This window comes from Pongo abelii, chromosome 1 (genome assembly GCF_028885655.2).
Source record: "Pongo abelii isolate AG06213 chromosome 1, NHGRI_mPonAbe1-v2.0_pri, whole genome shotgun sequence".
NCBI classification, from domain to species: Eukaryota; Metazoa; Chordata; class Mammalia; order Primates; family Hominidae; genus Pongo; species Pongo abelii.
In genome coordinates, this window is record NC_071985.2 from 207,348,259 (window position 1) to 207,374,474 (window position 26,216).

The window sequence follows — 26,216 nt, forward strand, 5'->3', positions numbered from 1 at the left end:
AACTTTCTGGGAGCAGCTCAGCAACAAGAGAGCTCCTCTTATCTCCACTCTCCAGTCACACTTTCCACCCAGACTCCTTCCTTGGCAGTAGGTCTGTACCACCTGCTTCCTTGGCTTATCTATGCCTGCCTTGTTTACCAGAGTGAAAGTTTCTAGGAAGAGCATGGACTCTTGAGGCTGACCGTTCTGGGTTTGAATCCACTTCTGCTTCCTGCCTTTATAATCTTATGCAAGCCACTGTACTACCCTGAGCTTGTTTTCTCATCTGTTTCTTTTTTACTTTTCTTTTTATTTTTTTGAGACAGAGTTTCACTCTTGTTGCCCAGGCTGGAGTGCAATGGCGCGATCTCAGCTCACCGCAACATCCGCCTCCCAGGTTCAAGCGATTCTCCTGCCTCAGCCTTCCTGAGTAGCTGGGATTACAGGCATGCGCCATCATGCCCGGCTAATTTTGTATTTTCAGTAGAGACGGGGTTACTCCATGTTGGTCAGGCTGGTCTCGAACTCCCGACCTCAGATGATCCACCTGCCTCAGCCTCCCAAAATGCTGGGATTACAGGCGTGAACCACCGCGCCCGGCCCTCATCTGTAAATTTCATGTTTCCATCTGGTACTTGGAAGGCACTCAGTAATGGTAGCTCTCTTTAGCTTCCAATTTGCATATAAAGAATGCCCTCCACTTTAGGAGGCAGAGATGGGCGGATCGCTTGAGCTCAGGAGTTTGAGACCAGGCTGGGCAACATGGCAAAACCCCGGCTCTACAAAAAAATACAAAAACTAGCTGGGCGTTGTTGTGTGCACCTGTAGTCCGAGCTACACTGGTGGCTGTGATGGCAGGATGGCTTGAGCCTGGGAGGCGGATGTTACAGTGAACAGAGTCTACCCTTCCCTGAATGTGGTAGGCTAGAAAGTCAAACGGAAAATTAAAAAAAAAAAAACAAAAAAAACGAAAAAAGACACTCTGTGTTGTGCAGAGAAAGGGCTTTTGAACCTGGGCACAAAGAAGTGAGTACCTGAGATCAGAAATCATAAACTCCCAGGCCATCACAGCTGAAAGGGTGGAGAGATGATGATGATGATTAACAGCAGGAAACGTCTTTGAAAAAGTGCTCTCTACAGGTGTTTCTGTTTCGGCTTTCCCCTTTAAAATCGTGTACTTTGCATTACCTTATTTAATCCTCACGGCAACCCAGTGGGGGTAGGTATTATCACTGTTTTACAGATATAAAAACTAAGGTGTATAAAGTGCCCAAGAACACACAGTAAGGAGCCAGGACTCCTAATTCCAAAGTTCATGCTGTTAACTGCCTTTAGCTGTTTTGGTGACTGAGTCTAATCCAACACAATTTTACAGATGAGGCTCAGGGAGGGGAAATTGTCTTACACAAGGGAACTAGAATTTGGGCCTCCCGGGCGCCAATCTGGTCAAGGAATTGTCACAGAAACTCAGATTTAAGAAACATTTATTAAGTACTTGCATCATTGCAATCCATCCTCAAAGCAGCCTCCGCGAAGCATTACAGTACTTCGAGTTACAACACTGATCATATGGGGAAATAAGCTAAGAGGAATAATTCCCCCCAAGATCAATTTAGCAAAATAGCGGCACTGTCTGGATCACACATTCAGGTCCTGAGGCAGCCATCAGTTTCATTAACCTAATCCCAGGCTCCTTCCTCCCGCACCTGAGAGTATGAACGACCCCCCCCCCCGCCGCCCCGGACCTGGAGCCCGCTCAGAGCGGTGCATTCTGGGATTCGCCCGCGAAGAATACCGACTCTGTGGGCCAATAGAATCCGAGCACAGGCGACTGTATCCACCTTCGCTGTCTGCAGGTTGCTCAGGCCTCCCTCAAACTAGCCAATGAGAAGTGCACGGGTCCTGGTGGCCTAGGAAACCGCGTGACAACAAGATGGCGGCGCTGCGGGACGGCTAGTGGCCCTGCGTGGTGAGTCTGGCTTAAGACCTTTCTGCCCTTGGAGTCCCCACGCAGGCTGGAGCCCGAGCCCCGAGGGCCTGCGAGCTCTGCGGCTCCCACAGGAGAGGTTCGGGACCCTGCTTACCATGACTACGCGTGGAGGCGGAAGGAGGCGACACGGCTTCCAGGGCTGGGTTAGGTCGTGATAGACGTCGCTCCCTGAGCGCGTCCTGGGGACATTAGGGAGTCCTGGCAGCGGGCCAGACGTGTCCCCGCCAGAGCTCTGGGCCTTGGGGATGACGGATAGGCTGAGGAGGTGTGAAGAAGAATGTTGTGAGTCAAGCACAGCACTGAGTTTGGTCCCAAAGATGTAGAGGCATGGTACACAGCTTTGCTCTCAGAGCCAGGTCTGAAGTGGGTGACAACTCTGCGTTAAGGAGCTTTTGGCCTGAGGGGTGGTCACAGTCCTGCCCTTGGAAGCCCCAAAGTGAAGGAGGTAGGCGACTATCCTCAGGGCTCCCTAATCTGAAGGAGAAAGAGACATGCCCCTGCCCTCAGAAGTCCCCCCAAACGGACAGGGAAATGCAGCCTTTGCCCTCAGGGGCCCTTGTACTCTGGGAGAAGGTTAACCTGGAGACAATGTGTCGGACTGGACTGGAGTGACACTGGAAGTAGGGAAGTCAGTTGGGGGCCACGTGACAGCCCCCAGAATGGGCAGTGAGAGTCCCACTAGGACGGCCGACGGTAGCCATGGAAAGGGGCAGCTGTATGTGAAAGAGTTTAACCTGCAGGGTTTAGTGTAAGAGGAAAGACGGCGTAAGAAGGAAGGAAGGAGAGAAAAATGTGGTTGGGTGTTGGGGTCCCATTAAGAGGGGGGAAGTGGGAGGAAGTGAGTTTGACGAAAATGTTGGATTTGGTTTAGGAGTTTTTTTTTTCCCCTATGACAGCTTTATTGAGATATAATTCACGTATTACATACTTCACTCCTTTAAAGTGTAAATTTCAATCGTTTTTAGTATATATTCCGTTTATATGAAATGTGCAGTGTGGGCAAGTCTATAGAACAGAAAGTAGATTTGTGGTTGCCTAAGGCTGCCTGGGAAAAGGGGTGGGGGCTGGAGGGTATGTCGGGGGTGACTGCTAAAGGGTACAGGGTCTTTTTAGGCTGATGAAAATGTTCTAAAATTGTGATGGTAGTACAGCTCTGTGAATATACTAAAAAGAAATTTACACTGTAAGAAGGTGAAATATGTGAATTATATCTCAAAGCTGTTTTATGAAAAAGGTTGCATACTGTATAATTCCATTTATGTAACTTTTTTGAAGTAAGAAAATTATAGAGATGGGCCAGGTGCGGTGGCTCACGCCGGTAATCCTAGCACTTTGGGAGGCTGAGGCAGGAGAATTGCTTGAACCTGGGAGGCGGAGGTTGCAGTGAGCCGAGATTGCGCCATTGCACTCCAGCCTGGGCGACAGAGCGAGACTCCATCTCAAAAAACAAAAAAAAGTATTGAGGGAAGCTGGGTGAAGGATACAAAGGATCTTTCTGTACTATTTTCCTAATTTCCTGTGGATCTATAATAATTTTCAAATAAAAAGCTAAAATATAAGTGAAAAACAAACTGAAGGGGAATAAAAAGAGTTAGCTGCCCAAGGGAAGGGTGCAGGTAGGAGTGGGGAGACCATTCTGGGAGTGGGGGGGTTGAGGTTGAGGCAGGGGGCATACACGTGCATTTGAGGCATTGCTAGCAGTTCAGGTGGCTCAAGTGTGGGAGGCGGCAAGATGGGAGATGAGGTCAGGAGACATAAGCAGGGACCAGGTCACCTATATCAAGGAATTATGAATTTTTTTTTGAGATGGAGTCTCGCTCTGTCACCCAGGCTGGAGTGCAATGGCGCATTCTCTGCTCACTGCAACCTCCGCCTCCTGGGTTCAAGCGATTCTCCTGTCTCAGCCTCCTGAGTAGCTGGGATTACCAGTGCCCGCCACCACACCCGGCTAATTTTTGTATTTTTAGTAGAGATGGGGTTTCGCCACGTTGGTCAGGCTGGTCTTGAACTCCTGACCTCAGGTGATCCACCCTCCTCGGCCTCCCAAAGTGCTAGGATTACAGGTGTGAGCCACCGTGCCTGGCCAGAATTTTGAATTTTTTTCCGTGGGTGAGCAGTGCTGGGATTATAAGCATGAGCCACCGCTCCTGGCCTGCTTTATGTTTTAAGATCTCTCTGGTAGCACATGGGAACTAATGAAGGGAGCCTTGGCCATACAACCCGCGAGGCTGCCCAGACAGGGCAGGGGCTGGGGCAGGGTGGGGACAGATTTGGGAGGCTGGATGGTGGGGGTGAAGAAACTCTGGGCCTGATCCTTGAGGAGGGCTCCTTCCAAGGAAGTGGTAGGGCATGATTCTCAAACTCTGCAGTGAAGGCATTGGAGGCTGCTTCCAGGCAGCATGGATTCCCTTGCTGACTGACTGACTTCAGAAGTAGGGTTGAGGCCAGAACCAGACATTTTCAAAGTGGAACTTCCTTTGATTTGTCCTAAAAAATTTGGTCCAGGCTGGGTGCGGTGGCTCATGCCTGTAATCCCAGCACTTTGGGAGGCCGAGGCGGGTGGATCATCTGAGGTCATTTACTGAATAGAGTAGTAGCCTTCGATTATGTCCCTCAGGTACACTCCTTTTTCCGGAAGGAAAGGAAACTAACATTTACGGGTGCCTCCTATGTGGCAGCAACAGCAAAAAGAACAGCAGCCCCAACTCACATTTTTCAGTGCTTCCTTTGAGCTTCGCACTGGGCTAGACCTTCTCTGTTCTCTCTGAATCTGCTCAGAACCCTGCCTGTGCCAGTACTATTACTACTCCCATTTTATAGTAAAAGAAACTGAGGATGGGTTACTCCAGTGAGTGGCAAAACCTGACATCTTAACCTTGGTGTCACATGGACTGTGTCTTTTTTTTTTTTTTTGGAGATGGAGTTTCGCTCTTGTTGCCCAGGTTGGAGTGCAATGGCGCAGTCTTGTCTCATTGTGACCTCCCCACCTCCTGGGTTCAAGCGATTCTCGTGCCTCAGCCTCCCAAGTAGCTGGGACTACAGGAGCACGCCACCACGCCCAGCTAATTTTTGTATTTTTAGTAGAGACAGGGTTTCACCATGTTGGACAGGCTGATCTCAAACCACTGACCTCAGGCGATCCACCCACCTCAGTCTCCCAAAGCGCTGGGATTACAGGCGTGAGCCACGGAGCCTGGCCCACATGGACTGTCTTGATTGAATCCTGCCTGTGGGTTGGCCTCTCTGGCTCTGAGATGTTGGGAGTGGCACCTGGTTTCTGGTGGGAGGGAAGGAGACACTTGGGCTTTGTGTCACCCAGCTGGCTGATGGACAGACGGCCTCCTGGGTAGTAGCATTTTCAGGCTCTAAGTTTGGGAAAGTTCCAGGCTTCTGACTCATTTCTGCATCCCGTCCCACCCTCACAGTCCCTTCCCAAGCACCACCAGGCCAAAGGTCTCTCAATTCAGAGCAGAGAGCCGTATACCCAGAAGAGCATGCAGATAACAGAAACTTCCAGAAACCTCTGTGGGGACAGTGGAAGAGGCAAAAGGTACTGCTGCCTAGACAGTGCTTCCCATCAGGAAGAGTTGCCAGGGAAGTGGAAACTTCAGGCTATCCCCTGGGCTTGGAGCCCTGAGTCTGTCCCCTCTGTCCCCAAGGGCTGACTTCCTGCATTCCTCTAGGGAGTTCCTGACAGCTGGATTCTAGACGTAGAACTATGAGCTCACCTTTGGCCTCCCTTAGCAAGACCCGGAAAGTGCCCCTGCCCTCGGAGCCTGTGAATCCTGGGTAAGGAGCCAGCCTCGGGGGTCTTTCTGTCCCCGCCCCTGTATCCTCTTCCATCCTTCCATGGCCAGGGGACAACGACTCCTAGTGTCTCGGGGAATACGAAGAAGGGCCACATAGCCTTCCCTGACCACTGTCTTTTTCTTTATACCTTCTTCTGGGGCGTCCAACTTTGGATCTGAGCACAAACTGGGTTGTGCTTTCAGTAAGGTATGGGCCCTGTAGGAGTGGCTTGGCATCCCATCTGTTCATTCGCTGTTCATTGATTAATTCTGCAAACACAGATGGTCTATGGACCTATCCTGGGCCAGGCCCTGTGTGGGGTTCAGTAAAGGGAATCTTTTACATCTGTCTAGCACTTTTATGTTTTCAAAACATTTTTTATCTCTCTTCCTTCTTGCTCTTCGGAATACCAATTTGAGTGGTGGTTTTTTTTTTTTTTTTTTTTTTTAGACCAAGTCCCGCTCTATCACCCAGGCTGTGGATTGCAGTGGCACGATCTTGGCTCACTGCAACCGGTGCCTCCCGGGTTCAAGCGATTCTCCTGCCTCAGCCTCAGTAGCTGGGACTACAGGCGCGTGCCACAACACCTGGCTAATTTTTTGTATTTTTAGTAGAGACGGGTTTCACTGTGTTACCCAGGATGGTCTCGATCTCCTGACCTCGTGATCTGCCCACCTCGGCCTCCCAGAGTGCTGGAATTACCAGCACTCTAGGTGTGAGCCACCACGCCTGGCCCCACTTTGAGTCATTCTAAGGCCTAGAAGATTCAGAGAGGTTAAGCAACGGGCCTCACAGCCTTTGCAGAGCAGAGCTGGGGCTGAGCTCATGGGCTTTGCAAGCCTTGTAGTCTTCCCACCTAAGACTCTGCTCTTCACCCCTTCCCCATCCTTCTCCACTGGGCGAAGTCAGACACCTCAAAGCCTGTCCCTTTTCTCACCCCAGGCTGGTGCTGGGATTTGGGGCTGGAAGTCCTCAGGAGTTAGAGGCCCCGCTTGCATCTCTTTGAGCTTTGGCTGAAGTCCGGTGCCCAGACCCTTATCCCTGGTATCATTCCAGGGGCCCTAACTTATATTTCTTCCTTCTTCTTGCCTGGGTTCCCAGGAGGCGAGGAATCCGCATCTACGGAGATGGTAAGTGTGCTCCACCCTCATGCCCTCTTGGCCTCTCATGTGCTCGCACCTCCTACAGTTGGGTCGATGGAGAGAAGTCACACAACAAAGGCCCTTGTCAGCTGGAGCAGCGGCCTCCACCGTGTTATGTGCAGCTCCCACCCTGTCCTCCCTGAGGGCTGGGATTCCCTCCTGGAAGCTCTCAGATTAGGAGGCCCCATACCCTTGGCACAGATGTTGCCACTCACATTTGAACCCCTTTACCCACTGTGGGACTGGCCAGTGTGTACCTAGAAACCATGTGAGGGCCAAGAGATTACCCAGCCCAGGAGTCTGGATCCCAGCCCGCCTTCCACCTCCAGCCACCTCCAGCATGACAGCCTTTTCTCCCGGGAGGCCTGTCCACACATTGCCACCCTGACTCTTGTAGCTCAGGCCTTTGGATCCCCGCCCCCCAACACCCCACCATGGCATTGTCATTGGCCATGCCGGTCCCCCTGGGAGCAGGACTGGAAGAACTCCAAAACAGCCCCATTCTGGTTGGATCCTTGCTCCCCAGCCTTGTGAATTCTCTCTCCTCAAACTCCCTGGGGCACAGTGCATAGGCCGCGTCATGCTGGCGAGGGCCCAGGGCCTGAGTTTCCTCTGGGTCTCGGCCCCAGAGCGGTGACCTAGGCATCCCTGTCTGCAGAAGATGAGGTGGACATGTTGAGTGATGGGCGTGGCTCAGAAGAAAAGATCTCAGTCCCTTCCTGCTATGGTGGCATAGGTGCCCCGGTGAGTCGGCAAGGTGAGAGCAGAGGCCTGAAGGGTCTGGGTCCTGGCTGCAGGAGGGGGCCCCAGAGAAAGGGCAAGGCCTGGGGAGGTATGGCCCTTCCTGTCACCTGTTTGGTCTGAGGCAGCTGCTTCCACTCCTGGCTGATTGTGGCAGGGACCTGGCTTGGCGTAAAGCCACACAAGCCCCACTCTTAGCTCAGGAGGCCCAGCCCCAGCCCCAGCCCCAGGCCAGGCTGTGGCTATAGTTACCAGGTGTGATATCAGTGGGCTCAGGATTCAGGGTCAGAGAGGGATGAAGAGCCTGGGGTAGAGCTCAGCTTCCTGCTTCTGCAGGGCTCTGGCAAGGCCCAAAGTCGCCTAGACAGTTCACTTAGCTTGGCAGAGGGCTGTGGCAATGCTGAGCTCATGGAGGCACCTAAAGTGGGATGGGGCTAATCAGGGTGGCTTCCCAGAGCGGGGATTTAGCAGGTCTGAGAAAAGGGGAGACATGGGCAGGCAGGGATGAGCCGTGCAGAGTGCTGGGCGGGATCTGGGGATGCTGGGGATAAGGTTGGAAGTTTCCACTAGCTCACTAGCTGTGGTATCTTGAGCAAGCAACTTCGCATGTCTCTGTCTCTGAGGCCTCTGTGAAATGGGCATGAGAACAGCGAGGGCAGCGTGTTGGGAGGATTCAATGAGATGCTCCTCGGTGGAAGGCCCCTGGCCAGCGCTTGTCACATGAGGTGCTCAGCGTGGTGGCTGCCCATCAGGAGGCCAGCCGTAGGGAAGGGCCTGATGATCCTCCACCAGGCCCCCTCCATTTTACTGGAGGAGGGAATTGAGGTAGAAAAAGAGACAGGAAGAGCCTGGCCTAAGGTTCTGCGGCCATTTCACCACAAAGCCAAGATCTCCTATACCCTAGCTGGGCTCAACTTTCTTTTTTATTTTATTTTTTTTGAGACAGCGTTTTGCTCTGTCGTCCAGGCTGGAGTGCAGTGGTGCGATCACGGCTCACTGCAACCTCAGCCTCCCAGGTGCAATCAGTCCTCCTGCCTCAGCCTCCCAATGTGCTGGGATTACAGGCATAAGACACCATACCCAGCCAGGTCACTTTCAGTAGCAACCGTGGCAACCAGATTCTCTCTTTGAAAGAGCTCCAGGTGTCCTTTCCCTGCTTTCCCCTGTCATCCCCTCCTCTCCCACTCCCAGCCAATATCTGTCCCTACCAAGGTAACAGATGAGGACTTGCCTGTCTTATTTTACTTCTCGGCCAAGTGTCCTATATTGTCCACTGCTCCTTCCTTCTCAGGACCTCCACCAAGCTCTTAGGCACCAAGCTGCTGCCCTCCCATTACCCTCTGCTTCTAGGCTCTGTCTCTTAGCTGTCATCACCACCTCCTTTTTTGCCTCAGGTTTTTTTTTTTTTTTTTGAGACTGCCTTGCTCTGTTTCCCAGGCTGGAGTGCAGTGGTGCAAAGCACTACTTACTGCAGCCTCGACCTGCCAGGCTCAAGCAGTCCTCCCACTTCAGCCTCTCAAGTAGCTGGGACTACAGGCACACACCACCATGCCTGGCTAATTTTTGTATTTTTAGTAGAGACAGGGTTTCGCTATGTTGCTCGGGCTGGTCTCGAACTTCTGGTCTCAAGTGATCTGCCTGCCTTGGCCTCCCAAAGTGCTGGGATTACAGGTGTGAGCCACCGCATCCGGGTCCTCAGCTTTTCAATGTGATGTTCCTCTGGCCTGGATTCTCCTCTGTGTCCACTGTGCCCCAGTGAGCTCACCTGCACTCCATGTGTAGACAGTTCCCAAATATTTCTTTGTCAATTAAGATGCATTTAACTATAAGTCAAAGAAAACCCTTCCTCAACCAACAAGAACATTAAGGAAGTTTTGTTATCCCACATGCAAAGAAATCCTAAAGAGGCAGCTCCAGGGGTGTTAATTCAGTGACTCCAAGACATCATCAGGGGCTCAGATTTCTCCATCTTTCCACTGAACCTGCCTTGACATGTCAGCCTCATGTGGTTGTAGGATGATGGCTGTGGTTCCTGCTTCATACATAGAAAGGACAGTGTCTAGGGGAAGAAAAGGAAAAGGCCTGCTGCTTCCTGTAGGTTTCTCTTTTTTTCCGTTTTCATACTTTTTTTTTTTTTTTTGAGACGGAGTCCCTCACTCTGTTACCCAGGCTGGAGTGCAGTGGTGCGATCTTGGCTCACTGCAACCTCCGCCTCCTGGGTTCAAGCGATTCTCGAGTAGCTGGGATTACAGGCACCCGCCACCACGCCCGGCTGATTTTTGTATTTTTAGTAGAGACATGATTTCACCATGTTGGCCAGGCTGGTTTCAGACTCCTGGCCTCAAGTGATCCACCTGCCTTGGCCTCCCAAAGTGCTGGGATTACAGGCGTGAGCCACCGCGCGCCCGGCCCTGGCTACTGTTTTCCACAGCGCCCCGCATTCTGGCTTTGTCTGGCGGTTTGCCCGTGGGGTGTTTGCCTCACTCCTCTATCTGCCGTTTTGCCTACCAACTGGACACTAGATTTGGAGGTTTGATTAGATTGAGGGTGAAATTTTTGGCAATGCTTCAGGGTGATGTGGCCCATATGTTACACCACTTCCTTGTATATGTTGGACAAATTACTTGATCCCTCTGTGTCTCAGTTTCCTAAAACAGTTCATTTACCTCCTGGGTGTGTTTCAAGGATTACAGGGGGTTGATCTACATGAAGTGTTTAGAACAGTTCCTATGATGCCAGTGGGAGTTGCTCTCAGGACCTTCATTTCCATTCCTGGGACCCCTATCCTCCTCCCTCCACCCCCACAACTCAGCCTCGGCTCTAGGTCTGGGCTCTAAGGACTTTGTGTGCTTGGCAGTCCCTGCATCGCATAACTCGGAGCTGATGGCCTCCATGACGAGGAAGTTGTGGGACCTGGAGCAGCAGGTGAAGGCCCAGACTGATGAGATACTGTCCAAGGTGGGGCTCCAGGTGGGAGAGGGCCAGGGGCCGGTCTGAGAGGTGGAGGGACTGGGCTGGGGAGGCCAGGAGTTGGACTAGGGCGGGTGATTCTAGAACCATCTCCCCCACTGACCTGCCCAGTTTGAGGACCAGGTGTGGCCTGGGCCTGATCTAGGTCCCTGTGACCCGAGCCGAGAGGCTGGGGGGTCTTCCCCTCAGCTGAGCAGGACCCAGTAGACCCTGGACTGGGTGGCACAGCGGACTGCTGAGCAGAGCGCGGCACCCTCAGATGCGGGGGTCCTCAGGTGTGGGCCGCACCTCTCCCTACCTCAGAGGAACTGCAAAGGGTTATCTGAGGTCCGGGAGAAGTGGCTGTGCCAAAGGGTGGCAGGGGCTTGCTGCTCCCCAGCATCCAACGTAGGCAAAGCTCTGGAGCTTCCTGTCTGGGCAGGGCTCTGGGAACCACAGGCCCTGTGCTCACCCTGTGTCTTATGCTACAGGATCGGAAGATAGCGGCCCTGGAGGACCTGGTGCAGACCCTCCAGCCACATCCAGGTAGGAGGCTCTTGGAGGGCTGACCTGCGCCCCCAGTCAGGCACCTCCCCTGGGCCCAGGGCTCCTGGAAGCTTCACAATGGCTTCTGGCATCAAGAGCATCAAGCTGACTGCTTGGTGGGGTCTGGACAGCTGAGCCCACAGAGGGGCTGCAGCATATCCAGGACAGTGCTGGAGTCACTCCATGCCCTCCTACATGGGACCGAGTCCCATCTGCAGTGTGGAGGACGGGAGGCTCTGAGGGGAGTGGCAGCCTCCTAGGGCCCATCAAGGCACCGCCACGAGGTCAGAGGAGAGGCCAGAGAGGTGGGGGGCCAAGAGGCAGTTCTTGGGGGATCCCCAGAACAGCTTCTCCAGATGACCCTCAGGGCAGAGGTGACCTGGCAGTGTCTTGCTGGGGCAGCTGAAGCCTGTCCCTGTCTTTCCCTGAAGCCGAGGCAACCCTGCAGCGGCAGGAGGAACTGGAGACGATGTGCGTGCAGCTGCAGCGGCAGGTCAGGGAGATGGAGGTGAGAGAGGTGGGGCCCGGGGGATGCGGGCAGCCAGCAGTCCCCAGCTCTTCACGGCATGTTCCTCGGGAGCTGGGTCCGAGCCCACCTCTCTGGGCCTCTCCTCATCACATCCCACCCAGGGGCCCTGCCCCGCATTTCTCTACCCAGGACTGGCCCAGACTTTAAAGAGCCAGGGAGGTGTCGGGCTGGGGCACACCCCTGCTTTTGGGCCCTCTGAACATGCCTCTCCCCTACTTAGCAGACCTCGTGGCTCCCACTGAACTGAATTGTACAGTCCTCGCCGTGGCCCCTGCGGGCTGGCCCCCGCGTGCCTCTTCATCTTAGCTTGAACCACTCTCATCTCCAGCCATGAGGCCCTTCCTCCGGGTCTTTGACCTCATGGAGCTGCTTCCCACCTCAGGGCCTTGGGCCGTGCTGTTGCTGTTCCCTCTGCTGAAATGTTTCCCCACCTCCCCCAGGTCAGTTCCGCTGTCCTCAGTCATATCCCCCGGGCCTCCTAGGCAGGTTTTCCATCCCGTGCTTTCTCAGTGCCTCATCTCTCTTCCCTTGTGGGACTCTGAACTCCACGAAGGAGGGAGCAGTTTCCTCCTGTTTGTCATCGTGCACCCAGGACCTAGCACTGAATTGGTTAAGCAATTTGCTGCCTCTGGCTGTGACTTCTGCTCACTGGGGACTCAGTGACCCCAGTCACCTTCCTTTCCCCCGCTCACACAGCCATTCAAACAGCAAGGGAACTAGAGGGACACCAGGCACAGAGAAGGGTCCCAGGCACGCATGGGCCCTGCCAGAAGTTCTTCCTGGGATTCAGGCTCGCTCGCTCTCCACGCAGAATTGGTTTCCAAAGTCTCAATCTAATTTAAAACCTTGGCAGCAAACCTCCAATTGCAGCTGAGAGCCCTTCCCACTCCAAGCTGTTCATACCTGGGGTTGTCCCTGAGCAGTGGCCACAGGCGGTGAGGGCTGCACCAGAGCCTCGGGGCAGCGGCATGACTGCCCTTGCATGCATCTCTGCCACACAGTTATCACTTCATTCATTTAACAGCCTCATCTGGAGGATCTGCTTGGGGCAGGCCTGGGGCAGAGCATGACCAAGACAGACATGATCCCCCGCCTGCATGAGGCTGCCAGTCTGTGGGGAGGGGAACAAATGAGTACACAGGTACACAAGTACAGAGAGTGCTGTGACTTGATGAAATGGGTGACACCACAGAGGCAAGTTGGGGGACCACCTGCGGGGGTGACATTCGGCATGATGTCTGGTGAGTGAGGAGGGGAATGGGGTAAGAGGATCCAGGCCTTAGACAGGGAAGGTGCCACTTCCCGCCACATAACTTGGCTTGTGGTCGGTGGCTGTGTGGAGGAAGGAGAAGAACAGGAAAAGAGAAGAGGTCGTAAGGGCCTCATCACATTGGAGCCGCCCGTGGTGCTGGCTGGATCCTGTCCCGAAAAAATGGGAAGCCATTGGAAGGCTTCAGTTTGAGAGGTGGCCTGACAAAAAGACCACCCTGCTCTGTGGGGGTAGGTGGTGTGGGTGAGGAGAGGACGGGGGAGGCAGGTGCCGCCCCTGGATTGTCCAGGAGAAAGATGACAGTCGCTTGAACTAGGGTGGTGGCAGCAGATGGAGCCCAGCGGATGGGTTCCAGGCTGCATTGGAGGTGACACCACAGGCCTTGTGGGTCATCCCGGAGGAATAGGCCACAGAGGATTCCCAGGTGGAGGGGGTGCCATTTCGGGAGACAGGAAAACCTGGCGCGGGGGAGGTTTGACGGGGGCAAGAGCCATGGCCATTAGACATCCAAGTGTAGACGGTTAGAAATGTGAGTCTGGAGCTCAGGTGAAATCTGCATAAATACAAATTTGGGTTCTGTCGTATATATTTGGGAGAGCGTGTGGATGGAGCTGGGCCCCCACGAGTTGGTGTTGGATAGGAAGGGGAAACGGTGAAGGAAATTGGAAAGGAACAGCCCAGGAGATGGGAGGAAAACTAGCAGATGGTGAAAGATAAAGACAGAAATGTACCCATGCGCTTGGCAGCGGGTAGGTTGGTGGTGGCAGCACCTTGAGCAGTTTCAGAGAGGTATGGCGATGTGGCCAGGTTAGAGTGGCTTGAGAAAAGAAGTCGGGGTGTGGACATGTAGACAGTCCAGAAGTTTCCTGTGGCAGAGGGGACATGCGGCCAAGCCCTAGGGAGGCTGGCACATGGTTCACATCCCTCAGCCCTGCCTCCTTCTCACACTTGGGCCAGGCCACATGATTCCTGTAGCCAAGAAGGCTGACCTTACCTAGCCCTCGCATGGGCCAGGCGCTGACCTGAGTGATCTTACTGAGCCCTCCTCACAAGCTTATGTGGCAGGAACTGTCATCTCCATTTTATTAGAGGAGGAGTCTGAGGCTCTAGGGACTGAGGTGGCTTTCCAAGTTCACAGCCAGGAAATGGCAAGATCCCCCTACTCATCCCTTTGTCTGGTCAGCTCGGGGGGCCCCATCACCTGCAGACTGAGGTTGGGCTTTGGGCTGACACTGCCTTTCCTGGGAAGGGGCTGAGCTGACGGTGCCCCTGCATCTCCCCCTTCTTTCCCACAGCGGTTCCTCGGTGACTATGGCCTGCAGTGGGTGGGCGAGCCCATGGACCAGGAGGACTCAGAGAGCAAGACGGTCTCAGAGGATGGCGAGAGGGACTGGATGACAGCCAAGAAGTTCTGGAAGCCAGGTAGAGCAGGGCGTCCGCCCCAGGCCCTCTTTAAAAGGAATTCTCCGACAATTTGCTGTTGGCCAGCAGCTCCCCAGAGACCTATCTCATTCATGCCCAGGTCCCTGACCCAAGACGCCCTGAGAGCCCACAACTTGCCCCTGAGACAATGCAGGAGCAGCCTCGGCCTCCATCACTGACCGCTTAACCTGCTGGCCAACTTCTCCGCGGTCCCACCTCTGCTCTCTCTTGCTCATCTGTCAGAGGCCCAGAGATACAAGAGGTAGTAGCAAGGCCTCATTTGCCTCAGGTTACATAGTCTACAAAACGCCACCAATCTAGAAGCTGTTGCCGTTTTAAAAAAAAAACAATCCTCCTGTTCTAGAAGCTGCTGCCAAATTCCCAGGCTTGGCCTCCCTCTCCAGGTTTGCTTATGGCCCTTGGAATCCACCTGGTTCTGTGGGCCCCTACCATGTCCTTTTTTTTTTTGAGACAGAGTCTTGCTCTGTCACCCAGGCTGGAGTGCAGTGGCACGATCTTGGCTCACTGCAACCTCTGCCTCCTGGGTTCAAGCAATTCTCCTGCCTCAGCCTCCTCAGTAGCTAGGATTACAAGTGTGTGCCAACACACCCAGCTAATTTTTGTATTTTTAGTAGACATGGGTTTTCACCATGTTGGCCAGGCTGGTCTTGAACTCCTCACCTCGTGATCTGCCCGCCTTGGCCTCTCAAAGTGCTGGGATTACAGGCGTGAGCCACCACGCCCGGCCTACCATGTCTTATTTTTAACTTGACTACTAGTATCTAGAGGGATTCCTCCCACAGTCCCCTCCTATAGACCCACAGATTTGGGTCCATAAAACTAGCCATTTCTGAAAACCAGGCCCATTCTCTTCAAAGAATGGAGATTGTCACCCAAAAGATGCTTCTTCAGGCTCTAGAGTCAGGCATGCCTGGGCCCTCAGCTCGACTCCACCTCCTATCCCAGGTGTGACTTGGGCAGGTGACCTCTATTCACTTCACCAACAAAACAGGAGTGTTATTCCCTGGGAGTTACAAGGAGCAAATGAGTTAAATGCAGAGCACCTAGCTCTGGCCTTGCAGCCATTGTTGTTTCCAAGGTCTGAGGGCAGGGGTGGTCCCACGGGAATAGGAGCACAGCTTCCAAGGGGCCCATTTGGAAGATGACGACACCTTCTTGGTTTCCTGCTAGGTAAAAACCCAGACCCCAAACATGAGAATCCTGCCTCCTGTTTAGGCCTGGGCTCTGGCCGGATGCCCCCAGATCTCAGGGTGCAATGCCCTCACTGCTTCTTCTCAAAACATCACTTCCCATTTTTGTGCCATTTGCAGCTTTCTTTTTTTTTTTTGAGATGGAGCCTTGCTCTTGTCGCCCAGGCTAGAGTGCAATGGCACAATCTCGGCTCACTGCAACTTCTGCCTCCTGGGTTCAAGCGATTCTCCTGCCTCAGCCTCCTGAGTAGCTGGGATTACAGGCGCCCACCACCATACCGGCTAATTTTTGTATTTTTAGTAGAGACAGCGTTTTGCCATGTTGGTCAGGCTGGTCTCAAACTCCTGACCTCGTGATCTTCCCGCCTCGGCATCCCAAAGTGCTGGGATTACAGGCGTGAGCCACCGCGCCCAGCCATTTGCAGCTTTCAAAGCATTTTCTTTTTTCTTTATTTTTCTTTTTATTTTTTGAGGCAGGGTCTCACTTTTGCCTGGGCTGAGTGCAGTGGCACAATCATGGCTCACTGCAGCCTCAACCTCCTGGGCTGAAGCGATCCTCCCACCTCAGCTGTCTGAGTAGCTGGGACAGCAGGCACGTGCCACCACACCCAGCTGATTTTCTTTGTTTTTTGTAGAGACGAGGTCTCGCTACGTTGCCAAGGCTGGTCTTGAACTCCTGGATGCCAGTGATCCTCCTGCCTCAGCCTCCCAAAGTGCTGGGATTACAGTTGTGAGCCACTGTGCCCTGTTAGCATCTTCACAGCCTTGACAGGGGCCAGGAGTTACTCCATTTCACAGATGGGTAAAGGGAGGCACTTAAGGAGTCTGTGGACTCATCATTGAGGGAAGAGGGGCAAGACTTAAGGCTGGCAGCCCACTGTAAGGCAGTTGGTCACCGAGGCAGAAGATGAGATGATGCCCAGCTTGAGGGTGGGGATGGTGAGAAGGGACGGGCAGAGAGATTTAGGTAGAATCCGTGGCCTTGGTGTCTTTACATGAGGGAGAGGACCGGGGGAGTCAGGGATAACCTGAGGGAGCACAGCTGTGGGAAAGATGCTGAGTCCACTTGGGACACAGCAAAGCTGGGGCCTGTGCAGCCCCTATGATGCTAGTAAGGGGAGCGTGTCCCTGCTGCCCAGGGCACTGTAGGCCCAGGCATGCCAACTCCAAAGCTCTAACTGAACCCAGGGTGGGTGTCGTGGGGAGAGTTCTCGAGGGACCCCTGACATGAGTGAGAGGTGAGGCCCTATCGGGTGGCTGCAGATGCTCTAAGAATGTGTATCCTGGATCTAGGCCAGAGGCCCACAAGTGCCGCACCCTGGGCCCTGCCATGGCAGGCTGGGCTCAGGCTTCAGGTAGGCCTGCCATCTTGTTGCAGGGCAGCCTTCCTCCTGGCCAGGAGGGACCTCCTTGCTCCTTTCCAGATGGCTGGTTTCTGGACCTGGCTCTGTGGATTCCTACTCTGCCCTGTTTGGTTGTTTGTGCTCTGAGTGCCTCAAGTCACTTTGACTTGTGAAAAACCCTGCCCTCCATCTTGGAGGCCCTGGCCATATATGTGGTCCCTCCGTGCGTTCTCTTCCTTCTTTTGTTTTTTGATTTTTTCAGCATGGGGGGCGGCCTTGATTCAGCTCTTTCTGCCAGATGAATGACATATTTTTCATTGCTAGCAGCTTCTGTTCCTGGGACATCTCTCTCTCCTGCGTCCCTGTTCCTCTCTCCCCAGGTGCCAACCTGCTCCTGCCCGGGGGCCTCAGGCTCACAGCCTGGCGCCCCCTGGCCTGACATTCAGCTGATTGCTCTGCTCTCCCTCTGTTGGAGAGGCTCCCACAGGCGCTGGGGTGGAGGCCCGTGGAGGATGAGCCGGGGCCATCTGTGCCGAGCCAGGGGGGTGATCAAACTTTCTGGAGCCTGGGACTCCTAGGGAGGAGGGCCGGTGGGGCCATGAAGGGGCTTGGCCTCAGGCTGGATCGCACACTCTCCCCCTGTCTCTGCCAGCATCACAGAGGATGCTGTGCCAGGTGCTTCAGGGTCCGTGGAGACATGAAAGGGACAGTCCTGCTCTGGTCACACGCCACTGGGGCCAGGTGTTGGGCCTCGGGGCTGAGAGCTCTGGTCAGCTCTGAGGTTCTCACTCCCCCCCGACCCTCTGCATCTCTGAGCTCCTCACTCCTCACTACTTCCCTGTTCCCCTGAGAATCCTCACCCTCCCATCTCCCTCTGAAATCCCCACTTCCCCTACCCAAGTCAGTCCCTGCCTCCCTCCGTGGCTCCACCTCTCCCTGCCAGCACCCCGCACGCCTCCCTCCTTCCTCTCAAGCCTCACACTCCTGAGTCTGGGTTGGAGACCCCCTGACTCCGCAGCCTGCGTGACTTGCCCCTGGGCCTGCCCTTCAATCCCGAGAGCCACCCGGCTTGACCCCTCCCCACCTGCACTTCTGCCTCCAGCCTTTGCTCCTGCTCTGTCCCCACAGAGCGCCTTGCCCGCTTCCCTCTCCTCTGAAGCTCAGGGCAAATCCAACCTCCGCCATCAAACTCTTGACTGCCCTGTGTGGGCTGTGCTGCTCTGTGGGGAGGGCTCTGCTTGAGGGAAGGGGCTAAAAGCTCTGGCTGAGGCAGGGTTCAGGTCGGGTCAGACCCCACATCGCAGATCGCTGACCCCCTCTGAATTCATTTCCTTCTCAGTCATGCTGATGGGCTCCTGGGGCCACTGAGTGGATGTGGTAATAAACTGTGACAGCCACTGTCACCTAGCTGTTGTCATGCATGTCCCAGTGCTTGGCACATGGGCAAGGGTGTGTGTAGCTGTATGTGATTGGCTGTGATGCCTGCATGCCCAGGCTTGGATGATCAGAGCACATTGGGACAGTCATCTGCACATGATGAGGTGGGGACAGGGTGGTGTGTAGCTCAATGGCAGGGGCCAGAGAGAGCTGCAGGTGGGACCCGGCAGGCCTGAGTTCAGATCCTGCCAGGCCACAGGCTGGTTGAGTGCTCTGGCGGGGACCAGACCTGCAGGGCCTCCTTTCCTGCACTGGCTCCTCTGAGGAGCAGAGTGACTGCAGTAAAGTCCCCAGAGCGGGGCCCAGCTTGCCGGTGTGTGGTAATAGTGGTTCCACTTCCTGTTGCAGCCATCTTTGCCTGAGGGTCAAGGCCAGGCACACGGAGGGCGGCACCGCGTGAGCTGCCGGGGTGCCGTGGGCACTGCGCAGTGAGGGGCTGCCACCTCTCCACTGAGCATGGTAGGGTCTGGCCCTCTTCTGGGCTCCACAGCCCCCACAGTGATACTTACACATGCCATTGTCGCCGTTTGCCGCCCTGTCTTCTTCACTTGAGTCTGAGCCTGAGGATGGCAGGACCCTGGACGTGGGCATCGCCATGATGGGCAGGGCCTAGCAGAGCACAGGTGCTCAGACATTGCTAGACAGCAGGATCCAACCCTGCTTCTAGTGGCCCAGCCACTCTGGGCCAGGCCCAGGGCTCAATGCTCCTGAGCTCAAGGGATACCCAGCATGGCTGGAAGGCAAACAAGCAAGCAGAAAGCAGCAGCCTGTGACGAGGGCCAAGGGTGTGGGCGCAAGGGCTCCAGGCATGCAGCCTCAAGGCAGGTTGAGGGGGCTCCTAGCAAGGCTTCTTGGAGGAGGTGGGGGTGAGTGGGCACAGCTTGAGCCCAGCGATGAGTAGGCGGTGCTAGGGACAACAACAGCCACCATCTGCCAAACGCTTCCTCCAAGCCTCACAGCAGCCCTGTGAAGTGGGGGAACTTTTATTGTCCTCATCGTACAGAAGAGGAAGCTGAGGCCCATAGAGGCCCAGGGTTACAGAGCTCGGAAGTGCCCTGCAGTGCCCACCAGAGCGCAAGGCGAGGGGCATGTTGAGGGGAGGTTGGGGAGGCTGGGTGCTAAGTAAGGGTCTTGGGAGTTGGGACAAAGAGCTTGAACTTGACCTCCCTTCTCCTCATTTTAATACGCTCGTGGGCTTTCAAAGTTGGATGAGGCCTCAGAGGTGATCTCCCAGCATTGCCACTCTCCCTGGAAAAGGGACCCCAGTAAGCAGCCTCCCAAGAACCAATATTGAGAGGCAGCCTACGTGATCACTGAGCACTGAGGCTGAGTCACTTGGGCCCTGCAAGCTGCATGATCTGGGGCATGACAGCTCACAAGGCCCAATTTCCTTATCTGTAAAACAGAAATGGTGATGTCTGTCTCCTGGCACTTGGCACAGGGCTGTCATTTACAGACAGGTTCACCAGCTGGATCTTGCAGGCAGTACAGGGTTCTTATCATCTCCCCATTGCACAGAAAGGACGGCTGTGGCTCAAAGAGGAAGTGCCTTTCCATTTGAGTTCTGCTGCTAGCTCAGGGCAGACCTGGGACTTGCCCTCTGACCTTCCTCCCGCTGTGTGACTCCCCAACTGCACCTCTCTCCATCCACGGGTCAGGCCTCAGTTGAGCCCTTGTGGGGTGGTGGGGGCTCACTGGCTTCACAAGGCCCTGCTGTGGTAGCTCTTCCTATCTCATTCTCTCAGTGCGGGTTTGCCCAGAGCTGTGATTCCTTCTTCCTGGCCCCTGGTCTCACCTCCACTCTATCATATCCAGCATCTGCCTGGGCCACCTGCTTTTACTTCTTTAAGCCAGGGCCATTTTCTTGGCAAGCTTCTCTCTTCCCTTTCGTCATTTCTTGGCATCCTCCCTGCTCTCACCCCATCCCCTGTCAACCACCCATGTTCATCAGCCTGAAAAACCCCTGGCCCTGGGAGGTGGCAGGAGCATTGAATTAGGAGTTGGTGTATTTGATGCTCTTCTGGCTCTGTCTGGTCTGATCAGGCCATGTCATCTGACCTTTCTGGGCCTCACTTTCCCCATCTATAAAGAAGACGGAGCCCTGGTAACACAGCGAGACCCCGTCTCTACATTTTTTTTTTTTAAATTAATTAGCAGGGTGTGGTGATGCCTGCCTGCCTGTGGTCCCAGCTACTTGGGAGGCTGAGGTGGGAGGATCAGTTGAACCCGGGAGGTCACGGTTGCAGTGTCATGACTGTGACGCTATACTCCAGCTTGGGTGACAGAGGGAGACCCTTTCTCGGAAAAAAAAAAAAAAAAAAAGAGGGTTGAGGCAGGCATTATATGAGATGATCTATTCTGCTATTGTTTTTAGGTTTGCCTATTTGTTTTTAAGGTAGTTGTTAAAATAGTGTCTTGGTATCATTCTGTTAGGCGAGTTTTTCCTGGGAATCTCAGGGACTATGGGGGGAACCCCTGGAGGGGGTGGGGGCAGGTATAGCCCCTTCAATGGTAGGAAGTGTAAGGGAGAGGAGAAGGCCAGCTGGGGCCTACCATTTCACCTGCTGCAAAAGCAACAGGAAACACATCTCCACCTCCCTGGTACAGCCACTGCACCACTGAGAGGAAAGGAATTAGGTCCCCAGAGCCCTGACCCACATCCTGCCGCAGCCTGCTTGTCCTGTTGAAAAACAGCCTCTCCGAGGCCCCAAAAGTTACTGGTGTGTTGTAGGGCACACCCGAACAGATGACTTACTTGGGGGCCAGGTCCCATCAAAGATGACAGAACAGGCCCCTGGTCTGCACCCAGCCAGCATCTACCTGCCCTCCACCTTTCTGCTGTGTTATCCGTCACGGCTGTCCCCACCACTCCCTACTCTCCCCGGAAGCCAGTGCACAGATGTATGCGCCACACATTTTTCAGAAGAGGAGGCCAGAGCTTTGTCAGCTTCTCAAAGGGGTCTGTGACCCAGAAATAGTTGTACAACCTAAGGTCTGTCCCATATCTGTTCTGGCCAGCAGCTGTCCCTACATCTTCCCTAAGAGCCATCTGTCCCTCTTCTGACCTCCCTCTCCTGATGGTGCAGATGGGTGGGGGAAACAGACTTGAGAGTCAGCCCCGGCTCCCTTCCCAGTTCCTCCTCTCACCAAGTGGCTGGGACGAGTCATTTTTCATCTCTGTGGGCCTGTTTCCTCATGTGTAAAATGGAACTAAATAACCCCTGCCTCAGCCTGGCGTGGTGGCTCACACCTGTAATCCCAGCACTTTGGGAGGCCAAGGCGGGCGGATCACCTGAGGTCAGGAGTTCAAGACCAGCCCTGACCAATATGATGAAACCCCATCTCTACTAAAAATACAAAAATTAGCCGGGTGTGGTGGCACGCACCTGTAATCCCAGCTACTCGGGAGGCTGAGATAGGAGAATCGCTTGAACCCAGGAGGCAAGGTTGCGGTGATCCAAGATTGTGCCATTGCACTCCAGCCTGGACAAGAGTGAAACTCCATCTCAAATAAATAAAAATAATTACCCCTGCCTTAAGCCTCAGGGTTGGTGTAAGGACCATGTGTGCAAGGTGGAGGTGGGCACAGTAGCAAACATGGACAGGGTGCGTGTTCCAAACTGGCTCTTACGTGGTCACTTCTTGTAGTCTTACAGCCATCCTAGGAGGCAGATACTACTGTCATCCATTCTAGAAGAGAATGCTGCAGCACAAGCATTAAATGACCTATGGTCACACAGATAGAAGGGAGGAGCTGGGATTTGAACCCAGAAGGCCTTGATCCAGAGCTGGGAGCTCTGCCATGTGCTTTTCAGTTGCCAACCCAGTGCCTGGCACAGATCTGGGATCAGATCCTGCTTCTGCTGCTTACTGCTGTGTTCCTCACAAGCCATGTAACTTTCTCTAACCCTCAGTTTCCTCATCTGAAAAAATGGAGGTGATTGTAGCCTTTATAGATAGGCTTGGTAAGAAGTGGGAATGGAATATGGATAGTAAACCCCTAGCACAAAATAAGTGCTCAATAAAAGACAGCTGCTGTTATTATCTAGCGTTGTCCTAACAGCTGCTGTTATTATCTAGCGTTGTCTTTCCTTTTCCCCAGGCAGTCAGTTAAGGAGACAGACCACTGCCCAGCTTGGGAGGGAGCCACAGAGGCTAGGGCTGCTAGGGACACGACAGCTGAGAGGCGGCTCATAGGTGTCTGTCCTCTTTGCCAGGGGACTCATTGGCGCCCCCTGAGGTGGACTTTGACAGGCTGCTGGCCAGCCTGCAGGATCTTAGTGAGCTGGTGGTAGAGGGTGACACCCAGGTGACACCAGTGCCCGGCGGGGCACGGCTGCGTACCCTCGAGCCCATCCCGCTGAAGCTCTACCGGAATGGCATCATGATGTTCGACGGGCCCTTCCAGCCCTTCTACGATCCCTCCACACAGGTAGGAGCGGTGTTGGGGGGGTGGTGTTCTAGTGCCCCTGCTGCCCACTGTTAGTTGGGGATGATGGAGCCAGCTCACCCCAGGCCCAGCCTGCCCTCCATGGGGCACCCAGGCCCACACACAACTTGCAGAGGCCCCTCTCCCAAGGCCTGGAACTCTGAATGTTTCCAGAGTGTGGCACTGGGTGACCCTGGATCTAGGGCCTGCCATCCAGACCAGTGGCAGGGCAGGGTGGGCCCAAGGCCCAGGCCACCCCCTCACTTTTCCTCTCCCCTTGCAGCGCTGTCTCCGAGACATATTGGATGGCTTCTTTCCCTCAGAGCTCCAGCGACTGTACCCCAACGGGGTCCCCTTTAAGGTGATGAGCTGCTCCTCAAACTACACCTCTGGGGATTTTGAAGGGAGTGGGGATACACAGCTTCCCCAGGCACCTCCCATTCTGAGGGGGAGCCACTGCACTCCCTGGGGGACCCCAGTCTGATGCCCTCTAGGAGGATAAGTCTGGAAGCCAGGCTGGGAAGGGAGCAGAGAGGCCCGAAACAGCAGCAGGCAGCGCCCTCTCCTGGCACCCTGGAGACAGCCTCGGCTGTGGGGCCACTGCCTTCTAGTCCTCCCCAGCTTTCAGGACACCTTGACAACCTGGGGTCCCTGCAGAAGTGGCCCAGCTATCCCCCAAGTCTCCTGAAGCTATCTGGGTAGGGTGGGAGGCAGTGCTGTGAGCCACAAATGCAAAGCAGAGGGGACAGATGTTGGAACTCAAGGACATAAGGTAGAACTGGCCCCATGGGTAGGTGCCACCACCGGAGCCCATGAGGTTTCGTGTTCCAGAAGGTGGTGGGTTAGTGCCGCACTGAGGGCGTGTCAGGGAGGGAGCATGTGTCACCAGGGCTCAGGAAACAGCATGAGTCATGACGGGGGGTGTTTAAGGCATTCGTGCCACAATGGGGGCCTCGGAGCTATGCCTTGATGAGGCAAGTGAGGTTCCGTGTATGATGATGCGGTTTGTGCTGCAGACTGGAAAAAAGCAGGGGCTTTGTCCTCTTCTGACCCCCTCACACTCTGCCTTCATGGTAGGCTCCTGAGAGGGGGGTCTCCAAGGAGGGTGTCAGTACTGCAGCTTCAGCTGGCGTGGATGGGGTGCTTACAGGAGCAGCAGGGCCGAGGGAGATGACAGCAGTATGAACTATGAGGCCTGTGTTTCCTCATATGTAAAACGGGGGTTGCATTAGACCATACCCTTGGCCTGTGTTTAGGCAAATAGGGATGAAAGTGGGGCCAAGGGCTGAAGAGCTGGGCCTGCTGCCGTCGCCCTTCTTTCTTGCCAGGTGAGTGACTTGCGCAATCAGGTCTACCTGGAGGATGGGCTGGACCCCTTCCCAGGCGAGGGCCGTGTGGTGGGCAGGCAGCGGATGCACAAGGCCTTGGACAGGGTGGAGGAGCACCCAGGTGAGTTTGGCCCCCAGGCTGAGCCAGGGGGCCGGGGGATTGCAGAACAAACTCCAGGGGGGCTCCACCACCACTCAGTCCTTCCTGGGCCCCAGTTCCCAATGCTTTCCCTGCAGGCTCCAGGATGACTGCTGAGAAATTTCTGAACAGGCTCCCCAAGTTTGTGATCCGGCAAGGCGAGGTGGTTGACATCCGGGGCCCCATCAGGGACACCTTGCAGGTGAGGCCAACGCTAACTCCCCCAGCCCTCTTGGGGGAACTTTAGCACCAGCCCTGGTCCAGCCTGCCAGAACAGTGTCTTGTCTGGAGGCTCAAGCTTGAGGCACCTGATGAGTCCCTCAGAGCTGTTGCTCCACTGTCTCCTGGAAACTGTGAGGCTGGTGAGGGCACTGGCTGGGCCCCAGAAAGCAGGTGGGTTGGCTGTAAGAGGGCTAAAGTCAGAGTCCAGGCCAGGGGTGAGCCCAAGGCCCAGGCCACCCCATCAAGGTCTAGGCCAAAATATCCAACTCAGTACTGGGTACTCCCTTCGTGGCTGCCTCAGACTCTCCTTGGCCCTCATCATTCTGTCTCCTCGCTCCCTATTCTGCTTCTCCTCCTAGGTGTCCACTTGTGAAAGGCACCAAACCTTAGTTTCTCAGGCCTCCTCTGCCTCCCTCACCCACACCTTGCTAAGTCCTGTCTGGTCTGTCCACCCCCAGAACTTCTCCCAGATGCATCCCTTCTCCGCATTCCAGCCACCCACCACCCTAGTCTAGGGTCCAGAGTGTCTCTCCCAGACAGCTGCCTCCCACTGCCACTCCTGCCCCTGCTGACCACCCTCCAGGCTGCCTTCCCTGTTGAAATGTTCCAGTGGTTCTTGAGATAAAGCCAGGTTCCTTATGCTTGCACTCAAGGCCCGTCCTATATTGCCAGGCCCCTCCTCACACCAACCTTTTCCTTCCAGTCCAATTGAGCCCCAGCTTCAGCCACACATAATGCTGGCAGTTGCCCAAATGTGTCGCCACCTCTAGGAAGCTTTCCCTGACCCTAGGATCTTTGTTGATGCTGTCTGGAATATCCCTGCATCCATTCCATTTCTAAGGACTCCCACTCATCCTTCAGTCACAGCTCAGTTGTCATTTTCCGAGGGAAGCCTTCCCTGACCCCAGGCTGGGGTGGGCTTCCAGCCTGATCATCGTCTGTGTGGGGTTCTGTCTCCATTACCTGGGGGGAACCATGGGGCTGCCTCCCAGAACCTTCTTCCCCTTCCATTGTCTCTCCTCTGGCCTTGGTTTATACAGAACACCCCCTCCCGCTTTGCTCACTGGTCTCATCTGTCCCTGGTCAAGGATGTGTCCCTCTAAGGTTTGCGGGGATGACTCAAACGGGGCCTAGGGCTCTGTCCACCCTCCATTGATACCTTCCAGAACTGCTGCCCATTGTCTGCCCGGATCCAGGAGATTGTGGTGGAGACGCCCACCTTGGCCGCTGAACGAGAGAGGTGAGGGCGGGACGAGGAGGTGAGGGCCTGGGGGCGTTGGGTCACTGAGCGCTGATGGCCTCTGGGCTGTGCAGGAGCCAGGAGTCGCCCAACACGCCGGCACCCCCGCTCTCCATGCTGCGCATCAAGTCTGAGAATGGGGAACAGGCCTTCCTACTGATGATGCAGCCTGACAACACCATTGGGGATGTGCGAGCTCTGCTAGCGCAGGCCAGGTGGGCGCAGGGCAGGGCTGGGGCCACAGAGGGGCTCTGGCCCCACTGCCCAGCCTGATCTGCTCTGCCTGGTCCCCAGGGCCATGGATGCCTCCGCCTTTGAGATCTTCAGCACATTCCCACCCACCCTCTACCAGGATGATGCACTCACGCTGCAGGCTGCAGGCCTGGTGCCCAAAGCAGCACTGCTGCTGCGGGCACGCCGAGCCCCGAAGTCCAGCCCGAAATTCAGTCCTGGTCCCTGTCCCGGTCCCGGCCCCAGTCCCAGCCCCCAATAAAGTGCCCGCCCCCTCAA

At 55.0% G+C, this 26,216-nt stretch overlaps 1 protein-coding gene across 19 annotated transcripts; it reads left to right on the plus strand.

The window, feature by feature from the left end:
* The first annotated feature begins 1,694 nt into the window (after positions 1-1,694).
* On the plus strand, positions 1,695-26,216 carry UBXN11 (UBX domain protein 11). Of its 19 annotated transcripts, none has more exons than XM_054539654.2 (16): positions 1,782-1,948; positions 5,395-5,519; positions 5,653-5,758; positions 6,860-6,888; positions 7,559-7,657; positions 10,499-10,599; positions 11,082-11,136; positions 11,568-11,644; positions 14,231-14,357; positions 22,566-22,780; positions 23,061-23,138; positions 24,106-24,226; positions 24,343-24,446; positions 25,633-25,706; positions 25,781-25,921; positions 26,001-26,216. In XM_054539654.2, exons 3-16 carry the CDS (start codon positions 5,688-5,690, stop codon positions 26,197-26,199), a joined length of 1,491 nt encoding a protein of 496 aa, XP_054395629.1. In that variant the 5' UTR covers positions 1,782-1,948; positions 5,395-5,519; positions 5,653-5,687; the 3' UTR covers positions 26,200-26,216. The 19 variants fall into 19 exon arrangements, with proteins under 19 accessions (XP_054395650.1, XP_054395629.1, XP_054395623.1 ...); XM_063714219.1 differs by having other exon boundaries at positions 1,814-1,948; positions 5,629-5,758; positions 10,499-10,611; XM_054539642.2 differs by having other exon boundaries at positions 1,814-1,948; positions 10,499-10,611.

Bases quoted from the DNA above. Each gene is read 5' to 3' on its own strand.
- UBXN11 (XM_054539648.2), top strand. From the start codon at position 5,688: ATGAGCTCACCTTTGGCCTCCCTTAGCAAGACCCGGAAAGTGCCCCTG. The intron at 5,759-6,859 runs GTAAGGAGCCAG...CTGGGTTCCCAG, and splicing joins TCGGAGCCTGTGAATCCTGG to GAGGCGAGGAATCCGCATCT. The intron at 6,889-7,558 runs GTAAGTGTGCTC...CCCTGTCTGCAG, and splicing joins AATCCGCATCTACGGAGATG to AAGATGAGGTGGACATGTTG.